This window comes from Odontesthes bonariensis, chromosome 17, assembly GCF_027942865.1.
Source record: "Odontesthes bonariensis isolate fOdoBon6 chromosome 17, fOdoBon6.hap1, whole genome shotgun sequence".
NCBI classification, from domain to species: domain Eukaryota; kingdom Metazoa; phylum Chordata; class Actinopteri; order Atheriniformes; family Atherinopsidae; genus Odontesthes; species Odontesthes bonariensis.
Genome location: NC_134522.1, coordinates 16,154,984 through 16,181,087, shown reverse-complemented (window position 1 = coordinate 16,181,087; position 26,104 = coordinate 16,154,984). Strand labels below are relative to the sequence as shown.

The following is a 26,104-nucleotide window of genomic DNA, read 5'->3' as shown; positions in this document are numbered from 1 at the left end:
GCAAGAACAAAATGGACAGAAGCACAAAACAAAGAGAAGTAAATGTCCTAAATAGGACAAAATACAAAATAGCTTCTGTGGTATTTTTACCTTTAACTTTATTATAGTTGTAATTATCATTAAAGAGCTGAACAGATTTGTACAAGCCACAGAAGGTTGAAGTTCTAACAGAGTTCTTTGGAACTTAATTGGGTGTTTTTCAATGTATATTTTGAACGAAGAGGGAGAGCTCCTCAGCTTTCCTCTTCTTCGTCCACCCACCACAGGTGAGCACTGTTGCCACGGTAACGTTTGCTTTCCCGCGAAGCCTTCTCGCGATACTCCAAGAGCAGAGAGGGAGAGAGGGGAGGCTGCCTGAATGATCTCATCTCTCCAGCAGCTGCATACCGCAGCGAGGCAAACCAGTAACTTTCTATCAAACTTCCAAGTTGCCTTTCAGAGGAAGACACCGGAACATTTTTGGTTTCAGCCGGAGCCAGCACGTTTCCAGTGAAGACAAGGAAGAGCGCTGCGTAGTTTACGCCTCGGACTAACAGCACCTTGTTACGAGTTGAAACAAAAGGGGAAAACCGTGTTGCGTGACATCCTAAAGGAGAAAAGGTGAGTCGATAACGTGGTGCTGATCATGTGCGAGGTGTTCGTGGCACAAGGTGCCTTTACACTAACATCTGTCGGCTGTGAGAAGGACAAAGCACATCTTTATGCTTTGTGGAGACAGTGCGCAGTCAGTGCCAGTGTTTTTTCTCTCTCTTCCTAATAACTAATGGTGGTAAACGAAAAAGTGAGACATCCTCTATCACTGGGGCTGTCAATGTATACGAATCGGTTGTGTTTGTCAAGGACACTGTTCCCTGCGCTGCTCGTGTGTGGCGATTTGCAGGTGGCACCGAGCACATTACACCATTAAAAACAGGATGTGTGCATATGGATGTCACCACCCGAAATTCCTTTCGCGTGGTTTACCCCCGTGTTGTTGCCACGCGAGAAGGCTTGTCGGGCACCAGGTGATTTCCTTAAGCCACATCTGTCTGACTCTGATTTATGTCTCCATCCTGTCCAGCTCATCACCTAAAACAGACCAGGACAATATGATCATCCTGTTATGTGTATTGTATGTCTGTTCACTATGCCCTCCACTCAACGCTTAATAAGATGGCATTTCGATCAGATTTTCGGTTGGATGACAAAATTATGACTCGTGTGTGTGTGTGTGTGTGTGTGTGTGTGTGTGTGTGTGAGAGATATCCTTCAAGTCTGCTTCTATTAGTCCTCTGGAGACAAAATAAGAGAATAGGAAAGATATAGCAGGAGGTTGTACTGGTGACAACCAGGTCATGGTGCTCACTTTTAAAAGTTGCCAGCCCAAAGGAAGATTATTTATGAAACTCCAGCTGGAAGGAACTATGCAGGTTGGGAAAATGACTCCCCTACATCTGAATCAATACAGCAGGAGTGTTTGGTGGCTGACTTGGCTTCAGTCAGGTGAAAAAAAGGGAAGCCTTGGAGTTTTGCTTTGGGACAGGATCAAGGATTTTTAGCATTCTTGATCGGCTTAGCTGACCTGCAGTGGTGGGCATGACTGATCATACAGCTCCACTGCCATTTTTACTGCTGACTCTAATCTTCCTCTGGGGTGCTCCTTACTTTTTTTTTGATGGGATTTTTTTATTAAGGATAGATTCAATGCAAACGCAGCGGCCTTGTTATCTTGAGTAAAAGAATGCTCTCTGTCGCTGCATGGGCCAAAAATGGCTATTCAGGGACAGGAGATTAATCTGAGTTACAGCGGGTTGGAAAGATCAGTCCAAAGATTTTGGTGATGCTGTCAGAACAGCTCTAAAAGCTAACTTTGCTCCTTGAGAGGGGAATAAATACCGCTTCTCATGTTTCCCATCAGCATAAATAGTCTTTGCTCTGACTTATCACTGAAGGACGGTGTTTCTATTTTCACTTTTTGCATCATATCTCTCGCACAACAATTGTTATTGTGCGTCTGTGTAAAGTGCCCACATATTCACAGAAGGATGCTTCCTGTTGTTAAGTTGAGCTTGTGTTTCCATTGTCTCCTGTGCATTGGCTCGAAGGGAATAGCTTGAGCGAAGATAAAAGGGAACAACAAGAGGAGCTTTGTGTTGCTTTATAATTTGCAACTCTGGAATGTGTGGGCTGCCGTTTCTAAAATGAGCTGTTTACTTTTTGTAATGAATAATGGGATTATTTTTATTTACTCACGCTCAAGTTCAAAGAGCGTGTAGGTTTCAGCAGTGCTACTTTCATATGCATGTTCTGCTTCTTTGTCTTTCAAATCTTTAATGTTGTTTGCCGTCATTTGGGCAAGTGCAGCACCACCTGACTGGCTTCTCCCACATCTCGTTGCTTGTTACTGATGACACACTGGGAGACAAACTAGACAAATCTTAAGATGCAGCCCTTGGGGGCGTCTGGTATTCCAACATGCAGTCTCACCTGCAAAGATTACTTCTTCAATGCCTCCGTGAAAGACACGAGAATGAGTCACCTTTATTCCTGAGTTTGAACTCAACCTTAAGCAACAACTTATATAGAGCTTTATTACCGTAAGCAAAAAGGGAACCTCCATCACCTCCGTGAGTGATGCGTCTGACTGATATTAGTCAGCTCATAGTCAGAGGTCAGATGACTTGATGATAATGTGGCCTACGGTGGTTTTTCAGTGTGAGCATCTTTTTGCTGGTAACTGAGCGGTGTGGGGGGGGGGGGGGGGGGGGGGTGATGAGTTTGAGTGTAATGAGGTGTGACTATGGATCTGCGTTTCCTGCTTACTAAACTGTTGGAATGTTCTGTCTTTGTCTGGATCGGACGGTCCACTGTAAGCTGACCGACCGGGGGAAGCAGAGGGCTCGGCGGCTACAATAGTGATGATGTAATCCCTTTTCACTGCTATGTCACAGAGTAAATGCGAGCAGACAAAGGAAAATTCCCTTACTCGTCACGCCACCTGCCACAAAGTTTGGGGAATTTCGACCTCGTAAAATTGCACAGCAATATGAACCCTGTCATTATGTGTGCAGCAGAGTTGTGTAAAGCTAAGTGACACTGGCTGTGGAGCAGTGGTACAAGTGTAGAGTGCTGCTATTGGCTGTGATCTGTCCCTGATTGATTGTTTGGTCTCCATTTGGTGGTCTGTGATGTAGATGTTCATGAACTAAAGCAACCTCCGCGCGACTGGTTCCTGTCATCCTGCTTTCGGTTCTCAAGCCTAAACCAAAACCCACAGTCAGGCAGAGATCTGACGGTGAGTAATTCCCCTTCTCTGCTCCCATCAAACCTCACTCAAGCTGAAAATAGTATGAAGTGGGACAGGGATCGGAAAACGGAGGTAAAAAAGTAATAAGAATAATTGCAAACAACCACTTTGTTGAAAAAAAAAAAAAAAGAGAGTGAGAGAAGAAAAGAAAAGAAGTGTTCCATTATGAAATCTGGGATTCTGATGATGATGATGTGTTTCTGCAGGCTGGCTCCGTTGCCACACAATAATGACATGCATGGTACTGTCTCGACATGTCTGCCAGTTGGTGCACTGTCTCCCTTTTTGGTGTGCACACTTTCTCTAGAAGGGATTACAGAACTCTGCTCAGAGAAGAATCAAAACATCAGGCAGAGCTGCAGATCCTCACCTCACGCAGAGCCCGTGTGGGCAGCTTTGGAAAATAATTCCGTGCACAAAACAAAAAAACAGAGAGGTTTTGCTGCTGTCCCCTCCTGCGGACAGAAATCTGAGAGGGAGGAATTCACGAGGGCTCGGTCACGGCTGATCTCAACATAGTTCTCGATGCATAGACAGGTCTGTTCAGCTTGTCCTCATTCCTCCTCACGTTTTCAACTGTTTCCATTACTTTCCGGAGCAGCTTTTACCATGTGATGTGTAGTAAAGCCGGAATACTGGAACAACCTTAGGTTAACTCCTGAACACTGTTTAAGAACACAGCTCCAGGACAACAGCTTCAAGTTGTCTCGAAAGTGAAAGTGTTTTTGCTGAAGTTTCCTAAAACTAGAATAATCCCTCATCAGATTGCTCCAGAATTCAACACATCCTCTTCTTTGGAACGAGGGAATCCATTTCCAGCCTGTGAGTTCCTGCTTTGCTCTCGGTAAAGTTCCCGGGGAAGAATGAGACCTCTGTGAAGCAAAGGCTCCCTCCGCAAATTTCAAATGACTTTTTAAACGAATTTAAGTTTCAGGTGGACTGAATGAAGTGTTCACTCACTGTTCCTGAAGATCATCTTTATTGGTTTAGTGTCATTACCTCACTCATTGTTATAATAAGAAATAAGCCCCCATTTATGTTAAAGTAATTAGTCTCTGCAGTATGTAACGGTACACTCTCTGAAATGTTAGGCCATAGTCTTTTTCCATGTTGCTCCAGGTGCAAAGGGCAGATAGAGCCAGATCAAAACAAACATGGCTGCTATCCCAGCCTTTCCTCTCTTGCTGCCTGTTTCCTGTGTATTTCATTGATGTATTCCTGGATACCCCGGCCTAGTTCTGCTACACAAGAAACAGCGTTGAAATCAAATGCTGCCTTAAAAATATGAAGTTGGACATGGCAACTAAAGGTGACTATTTTACCTGGTCTCAGACAATTTAATTGCTCTTTTTGATCCCTCCACAGAACTACTGCTTAGTTCAGCTCTTATCATTACTGTTGGTGCTCGGAAGAGGTGAGGTGGTGATGTTGCATGCTCGTGTTTACATGGTACTGGCACTTGACTTGAATGCTGATTAAGAGGGAGTCACCGGTGGCAGTTTGCTATTAGAGAGAGCAAACCTGCATCTTTACACGTTGCAGCCTCATCTCCTGGATATTCACTCTTCATCTCTTTGGCAACAGACCCCAGAAGCCTAAATCAGGTGTTAAAAGGGTTACAGTAAGTGGAGGAACACTGTGAAAGTTGAAAGGGAAAAGCTCGCACAAAGCGTCTTTTACCATCTCCTGTGACTTGTGAGGTTGCAAAGTCCTGATTATTGCCAGCTTGAGGGGATAAAAGGTGGGGGGATGGCGGTCGTTCTAATTACATTTTGCCTCAGTTTTGATCCACATACCAAGACTAACACAGAATGGTCCTTGAAACAACTGTGTGCTGTAGTGTGCTTACATCCTACTGCAGGATTGGTTGTTTTTGTGTTTTTAAAAGAAGCAAAAGCATTGAGAACAGTGCAGCTGTTGCTTTAAGTGAGCTGTGGTGTGCATGGCCTTGGCTCAAGAGCATGATAAACCACTGTTGCAGGCCTGGCTCGGGTTCAGCACAAGCCAGCAGCAGCATGCTGTGCAGGTTTGCACTATGATTTTGTGGCAGACTGTGATTTAGCAGGGCACCGCAGTTATGCAACAGTAGCTGACTTATCGCAGTCCAAATGACTCTGTATGAATTGATTAACTCTGTGGCCTGACTGTTTATAATTGGACTGGAAGTGTGCTCGGCTATGCGCTGGACACGTGCCAAAATCAATGAATGGAAACGGTGTACGAGTGTAACTTTGCTGCACTGTTGTTGTGGTTGGCTTTTGAGTCCTCAGTTAGATTTCCCAGCCGAAGAACAGAGCATTTTGAAGCTTCCTGCCGTCTCTCTCAAAGAGTGCTGATTACTGAGGCACACCTGAGCTCTCCACGGATTCCTCTGTTTGGAGATTATTCCGTCCTGCAAACTGTAGGCAACAGCACAGTCAGTCAGCCCTCTCCTGAGACTAGGCAGAGAATCCCCGAAAGGTTTTCTGCCAGAATGATAATAGAGAAGGCCTTCCTTTGTCTCCTCCCCTCTTGTGTTACCTTGTAAAAATGCTTACCTGGCAAGATCCTCTCCAAACTCAAAGATGTGTGCACATCCTGTGCGCTGTGCACACAGTTAATGTCTGGTGGCAGTAGAGGAGGTATTTGGTCAGTATGAGGGAATATTAATCAAGCTTTCACCTCACCCCTGGAATTCCATGATGGCTGGCTGTGTTTTCCTTTCGACTGCTCAGATCTTACCGTTTCCTAGCAGCACTCTAATGCCCCTCCGTCACATTCCGGTCTGTGGGGAATCCGTACAGTTGAAACGCATCCTATCATCCGTCAGTGTAATTTAATGAGTTTATGTGCTTTACCTTGATTGCTGCAGAGATATACTCGTGGGCCAAGCAGCTGCTGATCGATGGAAAGATCAGTTTGACTGATGAAAATGAACTTCAAAGGATGCGCAGAGCAACTTATGACGGATTTGATTACATTCTCTGTGGGCCTTTTAAGCAGCCTGTGGTCAGTGCTGCTACTGCGGTGCAGCTCATGTTTCCCCTGTTTGCTTGGCAGGGTTTAGGCCGTTCCCAAACTGTTTGATCAAACCACACCAGCAGCTGCTTTTCCACAACATCCCTTTGCCACAAACCTGTGAAAATGCTAAACAAACCTAAATGTCATTCCCGAAGCATTTCTAGATCTTTGCAGCTGTTAATTAAAAAAAAAAAAAATTATCCCCTGCCAGGCTGTTATCTGATCTGAGCATTTAGTCCATGTCTCTGTGTGTTGATAACAGATGCAGTGCTGTTTTTTGTATGCATTCAGTGACTTGCCAAAGTTTGGTGTGAGTATGGTTTACTGATGACTTTAGTGTGTAAAATATTACTTGATTTTCAAAAGACATTATGTTAAAGATAACTCTTGCTTTTTTAATTTCCCTGTTGTAATACTTTCAAAATAGCAATAAAGTAAAAATTTCTTTTTACCTTTTCCTCCTGTAAAAGGCTTCTGGTTCCTTGAGGATGCGTCTTGCATCTTTCAAGGTCTACCTGAAGATTTATGGACTGGAATCATGACAAAACCTTCAGCTTGTTTCTGTTGGTGTTCAGAGATCTGCTTAGGATCATTATCCAGCTGCAGAATCCATCATCTTTTCATCCTCATCTATTTTACAGAAGGTGTTCAAATCACTTTCATTTTTCTGCTTCCCACAGTCTCCTTTAGATGTTTATTTGGAAACGTCTGTCACCTAATGTTAAGTAGAGGATGAAGGTCATGTGTATGTACTGTAGAACGGTGCGCTGCTGCTTTAACATCAATTGCATCTGCTTGAAGGTCTTATTTTTAAAATATTTTGACTGTTCTCTCTAGCAATCCTGCAGGCAGTTCTCACAACAAGGTTTGCTTGGTTTTCCAGACCTCAACATGACCTCCAGAATTTCTTCTAACTGCCATTTCATAACTTACATCATGAGCTGAGGAAACAACCACCTGAACTTGCTTGGATCTTTATAGCCTTCCCTGCTTTTTTTGGCATCCGATGTTCTCATTGTCAGAGTGCTGAGCAGCTGCATATTGGAGCTATTGGCTGCTGATTGTTAGGACAAGGTTCGAGGAGTCAGAGTATTTATAAAATTCAGGGCTACGCTTTCATCTGGCTTTTCCTAACGATAACGGCGAACAAGCCACGCTTCTAACATGCCGGTTTAGATTTAAGCCACTGGAAATAAATAATCTGAGAGCTCCAATTTATCCAAGCTTCTGTGTGTTTCTCTTTTCCTTTTGTTCTTTTTAAAATTGTTATAAAACCAAAATAATTAAATAATCTTGCTCAAAATGTGGGAAAGAACGATTTCTCTTTGTGCTTTTTATTGATCTGTTCATCTTTAGCTTACAGAACTATTCATCGTGCCAAAAGCGTTGACCAGATGTTCCCATCTTTGTTTTACATTTTTTACAAACTCTTATTGTAGTTCAGTTGAGGTGGGGGCAGTCTAATAAGGATTCCTTCTTCATAGCCCTCTGTGATCAGGCTTGTTTGCAACCTGTGTAATCAAGCAGAGGATGTGAGAGGACAGGCCAGTGGATGGCTTCCAAACATCACAGGCAACTGTCATATCGACATGTCTGCTGTGAGAATCTGTCGGGCTGCTGTCGATTGACCTTGCTGCTCATACCGAGCACTACAAGAAAACAGAAATGCTTTTTCCTGACCCTGTCCTCATGCCAAAACTTTGCTGGCTTACTGGGCATGTGTACTCCTGCTTTTAAATGTATCGTGTGATACACAGTGATACATAGTTGTTGTCAAAAATAACAGGGTTGAAACCCTTTTGGAAAGAAAAGAAGAACCAGGACTATGAAAAGGCCTCTTAGTCACCCTCTTTAGCTGATACTCTTGTCTCCGGACGGAAACATTTTCCTCCTCGTGGCTGGAATTTTGTTTGTAGATGCGCAGGTTGTACTTTTGGTGACCTGTAACATTTATTTCTGATTGTTCTAAATCTGACCTGCAGACGCCAAATAAATCTAAAAATCAAGTGCCACAGATTACTTTGTGGATGGACCCTGTATACAACTAATGGTATGCATGATCCCAACAAAACTGAACTAAAAGGCATGGTGAGGTGTATAGATTAGATGATGAGTGTAAATGAAACTGAAAACAAACTATGGCCTCACAAGGGGAGAAGGTCAAACAAGGAATTCCTTGAATTTGGTTTGTGGCTCTCAAGGACACTTTGTGCGTCTCTTAAAGACTGAGAAACATTGAGACTGCACATATATGTGTGACACTTCACTTTACTCTGCCACTGGAGCTGGTTGCAAAGATGCATCTTGTGGGTTACTGATCTGGGAAATTTGTATCTGCGAATATACACATATAGAAGCTGGTGCATTAAATGTGAAGTGGAGAAAGGTTCACTTATCACCTGTGCACATGACTTGTTGTCATCAAAGATCTCAACATGCTATTGGCTAAATGCGTCAATTTCCACAGTGTACTTTTTGCATCATGTCCTGCATCGAGAAAGTACTGACTCAATTATTGGCACATTCTACAGGAAACCACCAGTGTTCATGTGTGAAAATGGCTTATGTTGCTGTGGGAACAATGTTCTGACAAGTGTGTGACTGTGACCGATCACAGAATCAGATATAAATGGATCAGCTGGCTAACAGTCACTGCTGATCCAGCTAAAAGCTCACCATTCCGGTCAGAAGCTGATCGATTTGTTTGTTTCCAGTGGGAACAGCAGGGCCGTTTGATAGTTATTCCAACTATATTCAAGTAAACATTTGGTTGTTACGCATTCTTTTGGTCTCAAAGCGTGGTGATTTCCAGAATTATTATCAGCTGAATCCATTTTATTTTCACTGCTGGTAGCCTTGGGCCACTGTAGTAAATGGCCATGTTGTTCTGTGCCCAGATTAGAGTTTCACTGGTATGACGTACACACACACACACACACACACACACACGAACCCAACAAGGCTCTTTGGCGTTCTGTATTTGTGATCGTTGGACGTCCCCATCGGTGCGTGGAAACACTGACACGTCTCATACCCAGCGCCAGCCTTTGAACAATCAAAATAGCGTAATCTGATTAATATTTAGACTTTCGTCCCAGTTTATCCCCGTTCAAACTTTCATTTAGCTCCACAACTCTGTTGTTGCCATTAATGGTGACGTGACATTGTTCCGTTGGAGCAGTCCGAATCGATCTGTGCATGCTAAGTACGTAAGAAATGCGAGCAGCATTGTGGGTTTTGCTCTGATTTGTTTTGCTCTGAAGTGCCTGCGATCTGGGAGTGAAGTAATAGCAGGCTTGGAAGTATTTGTTGGTCCCCCTGGCTGAGTACCATCCCCCATCTTCTGGCACGTGGAGAGGCTGAATTATAGACAGCAAGCACACAAACTATTCACTCAACCCTCCTCCTTACATCAAGACTGTTAATTATACTGCAGCTACTCTCCCATCCTTCTATTTTAATCCTCAACTGATGGAAACTGCTTCATCCCAGCTCTTACACTTGAGAACTTGTGCCAGCCCCATGCTGAGCTGGGAGTATTTGTTTGGTAACAAATAGGTTAACTGCTTTTCAGGCATGTAGAGGGGGGATTTTTGTAGGGAAATTAAAGGAAACACCTCTCTGCTTTAGCCCTCGCAGCCCTGTTTAACAAGGCTCCCTGCAGGGGAATGCTCTCGTTGCTCGGTTCAGCAAGACAAAAGGTTAGCAAACACAAATAATGGCTGGCCTTTACTGCAGTGCAAAGAAAGTGAGGGCGATTAGTTTTTTTATTCAGATTATTTTACAGTAAAAGTGGACGTCACTCTGCAGCCTTTTCATAACTGTCAGTACAAACAGTAGGTGAAAGAAGAGCGTTCCATGCTAGGGGGTTCAATTTGAAATACAAAGCTTTCTCAGTAAGGAGAAGCGATGCAGTAGGTGGTTGAAAAACGGTACGCTGAGGAGAAACAGTTGTCGGTATGTTTTCTCTATGGAGCAGGATTGAGGTGAGTTGAGTTTTTTTTTTTTTTTTTTTTTTTTTTTTTTTTTGCATAGTGTATGTGTTGCTCAGTGTTGTAAACTCATTCACAGTACAGTTCTCGTAGATTAAAACTGAACATGTTCATGTTTAGAATCCCCCATGCAAAAGTTCGTGTTTACTTCTCACTTTTTTCTGACCTCCTCTGAAGTTTCACCCTAACAAGGAACTATGAAGTGCTATGGAGCACTGGAGCGTGGGCCCCACAGACACCCGAGCAGTATAACAGATCAGTTCAAGTGTTTCCTGAAGTGAATCCATTTGCAGTTTTTTAATTATTTTCAGTAGCAGCTGCTGCAATGAAAGCTCGATGGTACCTATTTTCCTGATGAGAGTCATGCTGGAGTTGCAGTTGATGAACTTTGGTCTTTGTCATCAGCTATTGGCAGCGAGCCACTGACTGTGCATGAAGTTGTCTTTTATAGATTCACTCCTACACACACAAAATTCACTGCTGTCACCGACAACTGAACTTGCTCATGACCATTCCACATACTTGACCTGTTTATACCAGACTGTTGTAACGACCAAATTCCCGAACTCGAGAGATCACGCAAAATCGGTGTCTATGCCTGTATTTCATATCACACTGCTGCTAAGTACAGGCACGTGAAAAAGAAAGTACACGCCCTCTTTAATTTCTAGGGTTTTACAAATCAGATAATGATTAAAAACAGGTCAGAAAAGGGTAAATTCAACCTCAGGTGAATAACATTGCGTCATTATTTATTTAACAAAAACTAGGCCAAAACGCGGAAGCAGTGTGTGAAACACGAATTTGGAGCTTGGTGAACCACCTTTTGCATCAGCCTCTCACATCACTGTGGAGGAATCTTTTTCTCTGGCTTTTCTTTACATTGTAAAGTTTGTTGGCGTTTGTTTATGCACAACTCTTTTCAGATCCTGCCATCACATTTCAGCCGGGTTGAGATCTGGACTTTGGTCGGACCATCGCAACACCTCGATCCTCTTCTATAAAGAGAAGTTCATGATCTACGCAATGAGTGCAAGGTGGCCAGGGCCTAAATAAACAAGCCCTAATCATTACCTCTCCACCACCGTGCTTGTCATTTGGTGTGACGTGTTTGTGCTGATACGCTGTTTGATTGTCACCAAATGCGGTGGACTTTGGTCTTGTCTGTCTGCTTAGGTGCTCAAACCTGCTGATTATTAGCAGTGCTTGGCTGCTGCTTACCTTCTTAATTCCCCATTTTAAGCAGTCAGGGTATTTTCCACACACTGCTTCTGCCATTTTGGTTTTGATTCAGTTAAATCAACAGACACAGCGTAGGAGGTCATGTGTTGGAGTTCATCTGAGCCTGTATTTACTTGATTTTCAGACTTTTTAAGGATCAGTCATTTTTATTCTGCACCGTCTTGTGTCATGTTTCCTGATGGGTTTTTAATGGGATTTTCTCTTTCCAAATGTCTCTGTTTCTACCATTCCGATTGGGACCTTGTGAGCACAAATGTGGTTATTTCCACATGCAAATGCAGTTTTATGTAAACCCCCCCCCCCCTAAAAAAAGTGGAAAAAAAACATCTGCTTGCGTTTTTTTTATATATATATATATATATATATATATATATATATATATATATATATAAACACGATGTGAGAGTTTTCAGACTAAAGTGGGCTCAGCAGTGTTTCCAAATCTCTCAGACTGACGTGGGCACTGGATGTAACTGATGAAAAACATATCAGTGCACATGCACCCTGGCCAACTTTGACTGGATCTCCGCTTGTATGTCAAAATTTGAATCCAAATATTAAATAAAAAGCCTTCTTGGTTTGACTATGCGTTTCCACAAATAGCATCTCAGCAAGCTAGTGTGTGACGCAAAGACACAAAAAAAGTTATCATGTCACGAGTTGCTTAAGGACTGTTCTCATGAGCCAAATAAACTCTTGTTTTGTTGAGGTTGTTTCCGTAGAATTTGGTGCTCTGGACTTTGTGTGTATGTCAGGACCTCTATGTGTGGCAGTATCCCACCGTCTCTAATGGAGTTTTTGGGTTGGAGGCAGGCAGAGAGGGCAGAGAGAGGGAAAGTGCAGCCTAGAGCAGGCTTCCTCTTTTAAACCTCAGCTCGCAACTGGTGCAGTTCAGCAGCTCGGCAGCCGCCTCATTAGAATTTTTTACATTCCTGTGCAGGCAGCAGCACACTGCTTCTCCTCCAATACTCTCTATAGCCCCAACTTTTAAAAGCTAATGAAAGCAAATCTTAATCTTGTCAATGATAAATCATCTATAACAACGAGTCTAAAGCAACTCGGGCTCAGTCTTTGTAAATGTGTGCATTTATGAGCCACAACTTGTGAAAGAACTGTGCCGAATGCTGTTTGTAGCGTTTCGCACTCTGAATCAATTCAAAATACTGCAAACCTGTTTAGGACAGTGGACCGTCTTCATTTATTTATTCTGACAGGTTGCCGTCCGCCTCGAAAAACAAAGAAGTAGTAGCTCTTCTTTAGTGTGGATAAGTAGACCACCTAAGCTGTGAGCTGCGCAATTAGCTTTTTTTCTAAAGAGGTGAATGGCCCTGTGAGAGTTGGACAAAGGCTTTCTCTGTCAAACTTGTGGCCTAACCCTGATAATTACAAAATGGTTTACCAGGTTTGCCATTGCCGACTATAAACTATGTCAAGGGGTTTCAAGTGTGTATTTATTCATCTGTCTCTCCCACGTGAAACCTTGGCGGAGTGCTTTGTGAATAAGAGGAGAGGAAGGATCGAGGACACCCTGCTGGAGATGACGGCAGTGAATATACTCTGGCGCTCGTGCAGAACTGTCTTCTCGTGTAAGGCTGTGAGTGAAATTCACTTTGCCAGTGGTTAGCTCTGCCCATTACTCACTGAGCTGTGCTGCAGTGATAGCGAGGGGCCCAGAGTTAGGGCAGAGCTGCAGCAGCAGCACATCCCAGAACAATGGGCAGGAGATATGGACGATACACCGCCGCTGTTTTCTGAAGTGTCCCAACTACACTCAGTGTTTGCATTAAATGTATGAACAGTTATTAGTCCAGACTTTATTACATTGTAGTGGTCTGATTCATCTGCAGCTGGTATTGCATTAATGATATGAGTTGTGCAAGCACAGAAAAGTAAAGAGTGTTTTGTAACAGACTATTACTTGGACAGACAGTGTTGCTTTTCAAAGTCTTTGCCCGAACATGCCCTACTTTTCTTCCCCTCTCTCACAGACGTTCATCACTTCCTCCACTGAAATTGGTGGAATTCCTGGATCTCGGTTCGCGGTTGGCCGATGCTTATGTTGTTTGTCTGCCAGGATGCCTGACTGTTTTTTCCTCAAGGTGCCAAGTTCTTAGGTTTGCTCAATTGCATGGGCAGGTTTGTACCCGTTTTTTATCCAGATATATGACCGGGAGGAGGGAACAGACATAAAAAAGAGCGAGGCAGACGGGGGGAGAGGGGGAGATGCTTTCTAACTTCCTGTGAGTCTTCTGTGCTTATAAATGCCTATGGTCGGGCTGCACTTCTGTGAATTTGCAGAGTCCTCAGTTTACCCCTCACTCCCCAGCACTCCCTGCATGACAGGAAACGTTGTTGTGTAGGAGTCACTGAATGTCCTGTTTTACTAGTTCAAATATCAGTCATCTGACAGTTAATGTGTGTTGCAGAAGAGAATCCTTTGATTGCAGAACAACCAGTCGATGTTGATATTATTTATTTTTCTACCCAGGTGAGCCATTCTTTGGACTTCCTCCGTCTTCACATTCTCCAACATTTTTATGTTTCTGTTTCTCTCATTTCTTATCTGGATCAGGCTTTGCTCTCCAGCTCCCCTTGCATTTAATTCATCTGGTTTTCCTGGCAGGCCTCGCATATACAGCCATAGTGAGGCTCCCGTGCCAGGCAATTTTCAAAGTCTTCACTGTGTTGGAATTGAGCCCCAGTTTTGCCCAAGCCAGCACAGAGGGACCTTTGTGCCTGCTGCCCGACAGCCCAGTCAGCCTTCAGAGCAGGGACAGATTAGGAGCCAGGAAGAGCCAATGGACTAAATGGTAGGGTGCCTGTTTGAAAGCCAATGGTGTCAGGCAAACAGCCCCTTATCCCATTCAAGCACACAGTAATTACAAGCTTGTAGGGCAATCCTTCGGCTCCTTTGTCTGGGCTTTGGTAACACTTGCCCAGTGTACTGGGAAACTTCATTCCCTCTGTTTGAGGACCCAGGATGAAGACTCTTTCAACTTAAGCATGTTGCCCTTTCTCTCAGGGAGCAAAAGGAAACCCTGTTTTTTAGAATGAGCATGTTTATATGACACTAGGGGAAAAAAAAAGAATTATGCTGACCGAGCAAATTAGGACTTTTAAAATGTGTGTAAACATGTTTGTTTGACTGAAATATTGAAATGAAGTTGAGCTTCTCAAAACCAGGATAACACACCCAGATATCGTGGTTGTTGATCAAATCGCTCCTGCATATATTTGCTCAGCTATATATGCCAACTCACTCAGTGGGGTTACATGGCACTGAAAAGATCGGATTATTGGCTAAATTACAATAAGACTGAGTTGCTCCTTATTTGAGCAAAGGTAATTGTTAGTGATGCTCCGATCGATCGGCTGCCGATCATGATCGGCCGATAATGCCCAAAAATAGCCTGATCGGCGATCGGAAAAATATGCCAATCAAAAAACCGATCACGTGACGTAAATTAGTAGCGACCACTTTCTAATGTGGTACGTGACATGTGTACAGAACCGAACAGGCAAAACCTCTACAGTGCATCTCGACAACATGACCTCTCCTGTCTGGAATTTCTTCAAAGTGTGTCAGAAAGATGTGAAACTTACTGCGGTCACGCCACCTGCGCTTCGGAGAGGCACGGTCGCGCTAGCTACACTTGAAAATCGAGTGTCCGTTTACATCACGTCGTACGGTAAAGCGTGTGAGCGGATTTATGGTGCATTCAAGTGCACCCCGTAAACTCAGAAATCTATATCGAAGTTGATTTTTCATTTGTTGGAATACCTGTCATTACTTGGTTGTTTTTTTACTACATTCTTTTTAATGATTAAAACAAAATGATAGAACAAAATTATTGAAGCATATTCAGAATCAAACTCATTTCTGCATAGTCAGATTTGAAAACTTAATTTAGAACCAAATCAAAATGTTCTCTGCCGACTCCACCAGATTCTTGTTCTACATGTCCCCAGCTACCTCTGTGGTGATTTTCAAGTCATTTCACTGCATCATTGTTTAATAATCTGATGCTGAAATCATACCCAATGGATTATGTATATGGGCAGATTAAAATATTAATAGAAAATAAAAAAAACAATTGTTTTCTGCAAACTTCACCAGATTCTTGTTCTACATGTCCCCAGCTACCTCTGGCGGTTTAATTTCTATAAATGGTGCATTCTCTGCTAGATGAAAGGCATGGAAATGTCCGATTCCTTCCGTGATCGGCAGTGATCGGCAATCGGGCAGATCATGATTTTGGTGATCGGTGATCGGTCCAAAAAATGCTGATCGGAGCATCACTAGTAATTGTCCTTGGATATATGGCGGTGAATGAATCGAATCATATGCACAAAGCATTTCATACTCCGATACGATAGGTGGCGCTGTACCCATTTCAACTATTGCTAATAGAGCCACTTCCAGTTGACCGCTTCACCACCACCACCAACAACAACAAACTCAGGTATTCGAGAAAATGGCGAACGAAGAGCAAGATGAAGCTACGTCCCTCTACATTTCGTTTGTGATGAGCATGCTTATTGCACAAACGCGATGCACAACGGCGCATTCTCCATCGCATTGTTTGATTCTTTCCGACGGCGGCGACAACAACAGTAATATCGTCTCCTTTGACTAATGGTTCGCAACCCCTGGAAAAAATCTCAAGCATGCGCAGAACGCAAAGTCCAATTCACCACGTGCTTCACCCATCTGCATACACCTTTAATTTGACTTTCAACCGAGTTATCTCGGGGTCTTAATCTGATCGTGAGTAATCCGATCCAATTTCTTGTCCGATTAAGGTGTCTACATGAACTTAATAACTCTGTAATTTAGCCAATAATCTGATCCTTTCAGTGCCATGTAACCCCACTGACTGTGTGCATGCTCCAACGTTCCATCTTTTTGCTTCTTTTTGCAAGCACAATTACATATCGATACAACCAAACTTCCCATAAAGCTGAAATAAACGCAGCGTCATCGGACAGAATCCCCTTTCAAGTAACTGAAACGCGACGTTTGTGCGGTAAATTTGGCTACACTTAGCTGTACGATGATCTACCACAGAAGAAGTTGGAAGAGGTAGAAAGTCTAAAGGTAGAAAGGCTTGAACGTTAACTCACACGGTCCTCAACATCCCGGCTTCAGACATGCTTTGGCCAATAACTCAATTCCACTCCCGTGCATATGTAGGTGAATACGGATGGCGGTCCGATTAAATGGCACAGCTAAGCTGTAACTCTGCTGTAAGCGTTGTTTCGACGTTTGACTAAGACAATTCATGATTTGATTTATTGATGGACTCATCTGTCCTACTGACTGACTGCTGTCTGTCTTCGACTTCTCTTTCCATGTAATTGGTATGCATGCTCTGCCACAAGATCCTGGGGAACCCGCTCAGTAACACACACAGGCTGAGCCTGCATAGTGACATGTTACTCAAACTGCCACCCGTGTCTCATCCCTACAGCCGGAATAACAAATTGTAGCTCTTGAGAGACGTGCCATGACATCGTCAGCCCTACGTCTCTTACTGTACGGTGACCATAGTCTTAGCTGAGAGGTCAGAGCCCCAATTACTGAAATTAAGATGAATTTAGTCAGCAGGCTGACTCGTGTCTGAACATATCCCGCCAACCTGTGAGAAAACAAAGATCCTTAAATAGATAGACCGATAGGATAGGTTGGAACAAGACTGTGATGTGCTGAAGCTTTGGATTTTATCTTTATTGTCTCTTTGTTTTCAGCCTGTCACACAAACATAAAAAATACAATCAGTCGCAATGCCATAGTCTCTGTTTTAATCTGACAAGATCATGAAGGCTCTGTCTGTGTGTTCGACAGCAAACAGATTAGAGGCCTGTTTTCTGGGACATGTAATGTGTGCGTCTGTCTCCGTGTGTGCGCACATGTGTTGGTTTCTTTTCATCCGTCTCTGTGGACGGCAGCATGAAGGAACGAGGCCCAACGCTCTGGGACTGAACGTACAGTTTAACTTACATTTCCTGACTATTTTCATTCCTAGATAAAGAGTGTTAGTAGAGCATGAATTCTTCTTTTTTTTTTTTTTTTAATAATTAAGTTTTTATTAATCTGCTCTGGACATTTAATCTACTGTCGTGCCCCAAAGAATTGGTTCCCATTCATTCGGTCTATTGCAGGAAATGGGGAATTCTCCTTATGTGACATATGGAAGATATTGGAGGATAATAAAGAACACGTTTTCAGGCATTTCATTTTTAAAAATTTTTTTTTACACATACGCTGCAGATTGGTAATTTTGAGATATTTTCCAAAGGGGAAGCTCGTGAGAGCGCAGATGACATTTAGTCCAGACCTTTTGCTGAGTGTTTGCCCAGCCAACGTATAAGTCTGAAAAAAAGACTGTGACACCATGTGAAAATACAGCAGGTAAAGCTCCAGAGAATTCGTAGTGTCAGTGTGAGTGCTGATAACAGTGGCCGCTTCATGTTCTTTTCTCCTCGCCTATATATATATATATATATATATATATATATCTTTTCTCCTGCTTGTCAATATTCCAGATAAGTCCAGATACGTGTGCCAATGATACCAACTCAAAAGCATTTATCATTACAGATAAGAGGTGAGCCTCAGCTCCTTTTCTTGACTTGTTGCAAACCAATCATGTTCTGTCTCCTGTGTGCTCACCCCTCCAAGACATTTCCAGGTAACGATGTGTCTCATGAGCCGTGTGGTGCGTGTACTGTGTGCACAGAAAACTACAGAAGAAGTCTGGACCTGTTTCTCCAGACATTCTCCCGTGTTTGCATGTCAAAATGGGATGTAAAGGAGCGTCATGGTGGCCTTGCAACTCAACCCCTTTAAAGACTGATGGCCCGTCACTAGACCAATTTTGCTTCATACACAAGTACTGTGTATAAGTAGGCGTACAGACGAGATACCGTTGGAAAACTGGGATTTGTGCGATTGGTATGATGCGTTTTACAACACAGTGGCAACATGCGGGTATAATCAAGGCCAGAAATCAAAACGAAAATGAATGAATTTCCACAAAAACACTTCAACACATTCCTAGATCCAGATTGCTCTCTCGTCATCATGTAGCCTGGACACAACTTTAAAGAAAACCTGTATAAAACTGGGTGAGACATCAGGTTGTGGAATATTGTGTTATTTAACTTATTTGTCTCAAATATAGGCATCTAGAATCATCTGTTTACAGAAAAATATGGATGGACAAAGTAAATAATAGTTTTCAGTGTCTTTGTACCGTCTCCAACTCGGTCTCACTAACACTTTGGGCGATTCTGACTGTTTAGGAAAACGTTACACTGTGAAAAGGACCATAATCAAGCATTCATCCATGTGGTTGTCGAACTGCTCCGGGTTTATTCTGGGTATGCCATGAACAGGCGTTTTAAGCAAATGAGACCCAGTAACTTGGAGGAGGTGATTCATAAGATAAACACCTGATCACATTATTATCAGTTGTGAACGTTGGTGGTCGAGGCTCTTTTTCTAAATAGATTTTATTTTTTTGTGGCTCAGGATGATTGAACAGTTCTTTTCTGCACAACACTGGATCTGCAGCTGGATCCTCTGTTGAATAAAATGTCCTGGTGTTGGGATTTGTTGTCAGAAAACACAGTTCTGTGTTGGCTGGCTGAGGATGCTTTGCCTGAGGCATTTCTGAAAACTAAATCATCTGCAGTGCAGAGCCTTGAGATTTCATTCATGCACTCTTTACTTGACTTGTAAATTGATGTTGATATATCAAACAAACTGTGCTGTCTGGGGAATGTTTGACCCACCTCACAAATGACCGTAGCAGTGTTTCACAGTGCCTCCTCTGTCATCATCGTTGGGCTTTTTTTTGGACAGAGACAAATCCATTTCATTACTTTTATGTTTTTGAAGGCAAGAGTATTGTCTGTTAAGTGAGTCTCAGCATATATTTCACACAGTTAGTCCTGATGTTTTGATGCAGTGTGAAGTTGGGTGTGTTGAAGGCCCGTCACAGTGCACTCATGGCTGGTGGCTAATGTGATCACAGCCACAGCCAGGCAGGGCCAAGTGAGAGAAGAGGCTTAATCTCCCTCAGTGTCTCACTGCCAAATTGGCCCAATTTGTCAGGCATCACCCACTTTTCAGATGACTTTCAAAGGCCCATTTGCTTTTTTGATGTGCAGCTTGGCATATTTGATCTCAACGACTGCAATTCAGCAGTACAAAAAAATTGATGTTTGGCTATTAAAGCGGCACACGAAACATCTGATGGTTTATTGAAATGTCAACCAGGTCATCTGATGTTGGGATAGATTAGCTTAGAGAGGAAAGGGTTTCACTTTGCATAGCCTTTTAAGGGAAAAAATGACACACCTTAACCTGCTTATGCCGACATAAGCTCGAAAGGTCCTTCCTTTATCTGAAACTAACCATGTCGGTAACTTTTCACCGTCTGTAAAAAGAACACATTAGCATTCTGTTCTGCAGGCAGGTCTGTGCACCCAACACTTTGCAAGTCTCTGGTACTTTCTGCAGTGGGGAACATTTGCATGTTATTTAAGATGTTCTTGTATATTGTCTGTTGACGGTTTCAGCTAAGATGTAGTTTTATACGCATAAGATATGTGGAATTTTAGAGTGATACAATTCGAGGAAGCTGGTTCTCAAATCAAGATCTGAATCCAACAACTTGGTTTCACTTGTTTTATTTCGAGTCTTATTTATACCAGGGAAAGCTTTGTCAGTCACCACAGATTTATTTTGGGCTTATTTACTCCTGAGGATATTACTTTATAGCACTAACAGTCTTTTTCTCTCATTTCTTTTCAGGGTTCGGATTGAAGAAATGCTACCTGGCTTCGCCGTTGCAGTCGGCAAAGCAGTATCCAAACTTGAGTGCTGAAGAGCTCTCTTGCCTCTTTACTTGTTGATCCAGACAATCAAATTGCTCATGAAGTCAGGGAGCAGCATCGACTCCCAGAGACAGCCATGTTCTTCTGCTAAGTGCCTTTAGCCTTTGGCACTGGTGTCATGACCAGCGTGAAGCACCCACCCATGGAGCGTGCTGTCGGGGGATCCATTCCCGCCACTAATGAGTTTTATACCGGCCAACTCCGAATGGTCAATGGAGGGGCTGTGCCGACGCGCACAGACAACGTCCATGCCACTGTGAGCACAGGAGTGCCTAAAATGGGTGTTCGGGCTCGGGTCGCTGACTGGCCCCCAAGGAAAGATATCCATGGGGCTTTGTGGCACCCATCTCCTGAAGCTGAGAACTCTGTGCCGTCTGTTTTTAAAGGTCACATTAAATTAGGTTCTGTTTTGAGCCCTCAGGACTCATCGATGCTGCGAAATATCCACAACACTCTAAAGAGTCGAACCCAGGCCCAGGCTAACAATTACAGCCCTGACACCCGTTACCTGGCCCCAGGAGACTACAGAGGTCCTGCATATAGAAACCCCAGGCAGAGACGCATCCGGCAGCGCAGCAACAGTGACATGACTATTAGTGAGATGGAGGGCAGTGGAGACAGCGGAGAAGACTGGGGTCCATCGTCGGGAGCTAAATGGTCCCCTCTTCACCGTGAGTATGGCAGCACCTCCTCAATAGATCAACATGGATTATCTGGAGAGAGCTTCTTTGAAATGCTCAAGGGATATCAAGGGGACAAAGTTGACCAGCGTAGCCCTGCTCCAGAGAAACTTGAGGACATGCTAAATGTTGGGGCGAAGCAGGCAATTATAGACTTTCAGGAGGATGTCCCAGATGGCCATCTTCCTAAACCTAAGGACAAAGACAAGCCTCCAAAGAGACGATCCAAGTCCGAGACAGGCGGTGAGTCTATATTCCGAAAACTTAGGAATGTCCGAGGTGAGTTGGACTCTCCCAGAGTGGGGTCTGACATAGAGGACAGTAGGACAGAGGACATAGGGCCTGCTCTGAAGCCCTGGGTTTGTCAGAAAGGCTTTGCCCACTATGATGTTCAGAGCATGCTTTTTGACCTCAACGAAGTTACTCAGCTTCGGCAGACTGCATGTAAGAGGAAAAATACCACCACAGGGGCATCTGCTGCTGCTGTTGCCTCAGCTACCTCCACTCTGTCCTCCACCCACAGCCTGCCTTACAGCTCCCCTAGTGGCAGTCAGGAAGAGCTCAGTTCCAGAGACAGTCCAGGCCTGGATGCAGGAGATGAGCAATGCAATGAAATGCTGCTGAGTTGTCCCTGCTTCCGCAATGAGATTGGTGCTGATGGCAATGGGAGGCGCAGACTGGGAGCTGGTGGGGCAGGGTATCATGGGCTTGGGGTTGGTGGAGTAGGCAATAGCGGGTCAGGGACCCTGTCTGGGGAGGGTAACTTATATGAAACATCTGTGAGCACACATTGCACCAATGCTGGGGTAGCAGTTCTTGAGGGACCCAAGGAGGGACCAAGCACACTCAGCGAAAAGGGCAAACAATACATTGTGGAGCACGTGGACCTGGGAGCCTACTACTATAGGAAGTTCTTCTACCTTAGGGGTAAGTTGCATTTAGCTTTAATTACTCTCATTTGAGTGTTTTGTTGTTTTGTTTTTTTTAAACTGTGACGTTGGATAGCATTTCACCTGCTTTTGTGAAATCATGGTACTTCCTTTACCTCAGATCACTGGAACTACTTGGGGATAGACGAGGCACTGGGTCCAGTTGCAGTGAGCCTGCGTAGAGAGAAGCTGGAGGAAGATAAGGAGCATGGCCAGCAGTATAACTACCGTCTCATCTTCAGAACCAGTGAGGTCAGACATAAAGTCTTATTCTCCTTACAATTTCAGCATTTTAGTTGTTTAACTGTTAAACACGTAAAGATGGAACTTGCTGTTTACCCGTGTCGGATCAAGTTATTACTTTGCATGCTGTATTAGGAAGATCAGCACAAGGTAACACAAGTTTCAGTCCTTGTTTCTTATTATGCAACCAACCCCTGAGCTATTCAGCTGTCTCCCCAGAGATCGGTAATGTGTGAAGAAACCTCAGGAAGTGCACCCATCCTCCAGCCTCAAAGGCCTGTCAGCAACCTAAAACCGCTGCGTGGAGAGGCTTACCTCTCAGTTTGAGTGAAAATCATATTTAGTTGCAGTTTTTGATCCCACTTGCATGTGTTTGGTTTGGGAAATTTGATGTTAAATTTCGGGTTATGGGATTAATTGACACGCATTCTTGTACAGAACACAGAGGCATTCTGCCTGAGGTTGTTTGTTGTGGGCTGAGGCAGGACAGGTGCATGCGATTTTAAAAACCTCACAGGTTAGACTGAAATGCCTAAGCACCTCCACTCCTTCATCCAAATATGGGAACACAGGTCCTTTGTAAACACCGACTCAGGACAGCCTCCAGCTTGCATGTGAGAGAAAGTCTCCGTCCGTTCCAGCTGCTTATGATAGCCGAGTGATTGAGTTCAGTCCCAGAGCTCAGCACAATGCGCACTTTGTGAACACAGAATACTTGGACAAGGCTCCCCCACCTCTTCTTCCTCAGTCCTACTCTCCAGTTACCCAAAGCTTTCAGTCATAATTGTCTTGTTGTTTCATGTCAATTTCTTTAAGCTGAAATAAGACGCTGGTGTTGCTTTAAGAAGCACTGCAGCCTGTGTTGTTGTTGTTGTTTTTTTTCTGTGTGCCAGGGCATGTTTTGCTATCAGTGTGTTTCATCTCCAAGAGAAAGTTCAAAGCACATGAAAAATTCCTGAGGTGCTTTTCTTCTCTTCTCACACTCCTCACTGTAATCTCCTCTTTCGCTCCGTCTTCATCCTGCCAGCTGACAACTCTTCGAGGTTCAGTTCTGGAGGATGCAGTGCCTTCCACCTCTAAGCACGGTACCACCCGAGGCCTGCCCATCAAAGAGGTACTGGAGTACCTTCTCCCAGAACTGGATCTGTCCTGCCTCAGACTGGCTCTCAACACACCTAAAGTCACCGAACAGCTGATGAAACTGGATGAACAAGGGGTAGGAGGATAATGCACAGGATATAAAACAATTTACCAGTTTCTGTGGGCTACTCTGTCCTAAAGTGGTCTGTGAAAGAAATACTGTCTGTGTCTTTGCTGGTCTCCAGCTTAGTTTTCAGGTGAAAGTGGGCGTAATGTACTGCAGAGCGGGGCAGAGCACAGAGGAGGAAATGTACAACAACGAGACAGCAGGGCCCGCCCTGGAAGAGTTCCTCCAGCTGCTGGGGGAGAAGGTCCGCCTCAAGGGCTTCACCAAGTACAGAGCCCAGCTGGACACCAAAAGTAACAACCCTCAGACACGCTCATAGATGACACACACACAGAGCTCTCACTGACTTTGTGCTTTTACTCACGACCATGACCTGATACATAATACTGTGTCACTTATAAGACTGTATATCGAATGTGTATCATGCTCTTTTACCCAGGACCACCGTTTATCCAGCAGTTCTACTTGTCTTAGATCAGATTTATTTTTAGCAGTGAAAGCGAGGAAATTAGGATTTCCCCGAGTCCATATAACACTTACATGAAACGAGTTTCACTTACAGGATGTATGAGCTAAACAATTAATTGTTCTCTATATGAACATTAGTTTTGACAGGCTGACATTGATCCGCAGTTCACTATTGTGTAGTTGTTTGGGTTGTGGTGAAATTGCATCCTGTCAGCACAGAAAAAACACTTGAGCATACATGTGAGAGAAATGAATTGCATTAATGGGTCTCTATGCTGTATTGCCTTTTTTCCTGCAGCGGATTCCACGGGCACTCACTCCCTGTACACTTCGTACAAAGACTATGAGATCATGTTTCACGTGTCGACTCTGCTGCCTTACACGCCCAACAACAAACAACAGGTAAAGATGGGGACCACAGCTTATGCTGTATGAATTCAGCTGTCTGTCAGGAAATGGACAACTGTTTGGAAACAGATGCACCACAGATAACCAGAGAGAGTCAATCGTTTTTAGGAATGAATGATGACTCGTGGCTCGGGTATCTGATGTGGTTTCCAACAGAATGTTCCAAATGTTTGACCCGGCTTCGCTTTCACTTTCAAAGTTGCTTTTTCTAACAATAAACCTTGTTTTCCTAGTTGCTGAGGAAACGCCACATTGGGAACGACATTGTGACCATTGTGTTCCAGGAGCCAGGGGCTCACCCTTTCACTCCCAGAGCCATTCGCTCTCACTTTCAGCATGTCTTCATCATCGTACGGGTACACAACCCCTGCTCTGACAGCACATGCTACAGGTGGGTCTTTGCGCTTGGCCATCAGAGATAATGACATAAGAATGAAATCTAAATTGTTCTTTTCTAAGAACTAAATCTAAATCTGGTTGTGTTTTTGTTTTTTTGCATTTAAAGGACTCACTACTTTTATTTGTGTATTTTATTTGCATTTTACTGTCCCTGCTTTTGATCTTAATATTTGTCTTTTATCCCACTGTAGCACTTTGAGATTTTGTTGTAAATGTAAAGTGCGTTATAAATAAAATGTATTATTATTATTATTATTATTATTATTATTATTATTAAATGTGACCCTATGAGCAACTCATTGAGCACAGGGGTATGCAGCAAATGAAAGCAATGAAAATATGTCCTTGTGTCTTCTACACAGGTAAAACATTTACAACAGTTTACTGGAGCCTTGTTACATTTTAAAGAAGGCCAGACTGACCAAATTCTTTGTGGAGAGATAAGTCTCTCTTTATGGGACCCTTAAAAGCTGCACGCCACACTCGCAGCGATGTTTTCATGCAGGTAGCTGCACTAGCATTAAGACAAAAAGCACTGGCTGCAGGGCATTTGCCGAACATAAAAGCCTGTTGTCTCACTAATGCCCTCTATTTATGGACTGTGTATGTTTGTCTCAATTGTAACTGTACAAGTATAAATTAGTTTGATTACAGTCAAAGAGAAGTCATTAGCTGGACAGTCGCAGTTGTATCGATGTTTGTTTCTTCTGCTGGCTTTTTTTTTTGGCCTCGGGATGACCCGACTCCTAACTTTGTGACATTATGACTTATTTAATGCCATCCCACTGCACGCGCATTTGAACACACAGATATTATGCACACATAGTTGCTCCCTGTCACCCCTGTACTCCCATTCCTCCATTTTACCTTGTTCTCATGCTCACTTGCACTCATTGCACACAGTTACACACATTTTCCCTACTTGTACACTAATTCACTCAAAGACTCACTCTTCACACACTCGCATAATACAACACCCCACCCCCACCCCCTCCCCTCCCCTCCCTGCCTGCCACTTTGCCTCTGGGCAGCATGAGTCGAAGTGGTCTGAAGGAGTTAGCGCCATCCACATGAAGTGCTCTCTTCACCCGCACATGCATGTGAGTGGGGAGGACTGTGATGAGCACTATTCCTCAGACCTCACAGAGTCCACCACTAGCGCAGACGGGTCAGGCCAGCCTCAGTCTCTTACATCAGCGTTACATTTCATTTTTTTTTATTTTGAGCCCTTCTATGTTTTTTTTTTTTGTTTGTTTTTTTTTTTGCCTGTGCTCAAGTCACTTTTTCTGACCAGTGACTCCATCAGATCAACCGCTGGACACTCTCCTTCAGTTTGCTTTTCTCAT

At 43.6% G+C, this 26,104-nt stretch overlaps 1 protein-coding gene across 3 annotated transcripts in view; it reads left to right on the top strand.

Annotated features, from left to right (window-relative positions):
• The first annotated feature begins 336 nt into the window (after positions 1 to 336).
• The window catches only part of LOC142366858 (signal-induced proliferation-associated 1-like protein 1), a 39,023-nt gene continuing 13,255 nt past the window's right edge, over positions 337 to 26,104 (top strand). For 2 of the 3 annotated variants that reach the window (XM_075448865.1, XM_075448863.1), the window contains exons 1-7: positions 337 to 600; positions 20,342 to 22,031; positions 22,155 to 22,285; positions 23,304 to 23,492; positions 23,602 to 23,776; positions 24,250 to 24,353; positions 24,593 to 24,750. In XM_075448865.1, coding sequence (XP_075304980.1) covers positions 20,543 to 22,031; positions 22,155 to 22,285; positions 23,304 to 23,492; positions 23,602 to 23,776; positions 24,250 to 24,353; positions 24,593 to 24,750 — 2,246 coding nt within the window. In that variant the 5' untranslated portion in view covers positions 337 to 600; positions 20,342 to 20,542. Of the gene's footprint in view, positions 601 to 3,588; positions 3,824 to 20,341; positions 22,032 to 22,154; positions 22,286 to 23,303; positions 23,493 to 23,601; positions 23,777 to 24,249; positions 24,354 to 24,592; positions 24,751 to 26,104 lie in introns of those variants that run through there. The other variant, XM_075448864.1, reaches the window with a different exon arrangement.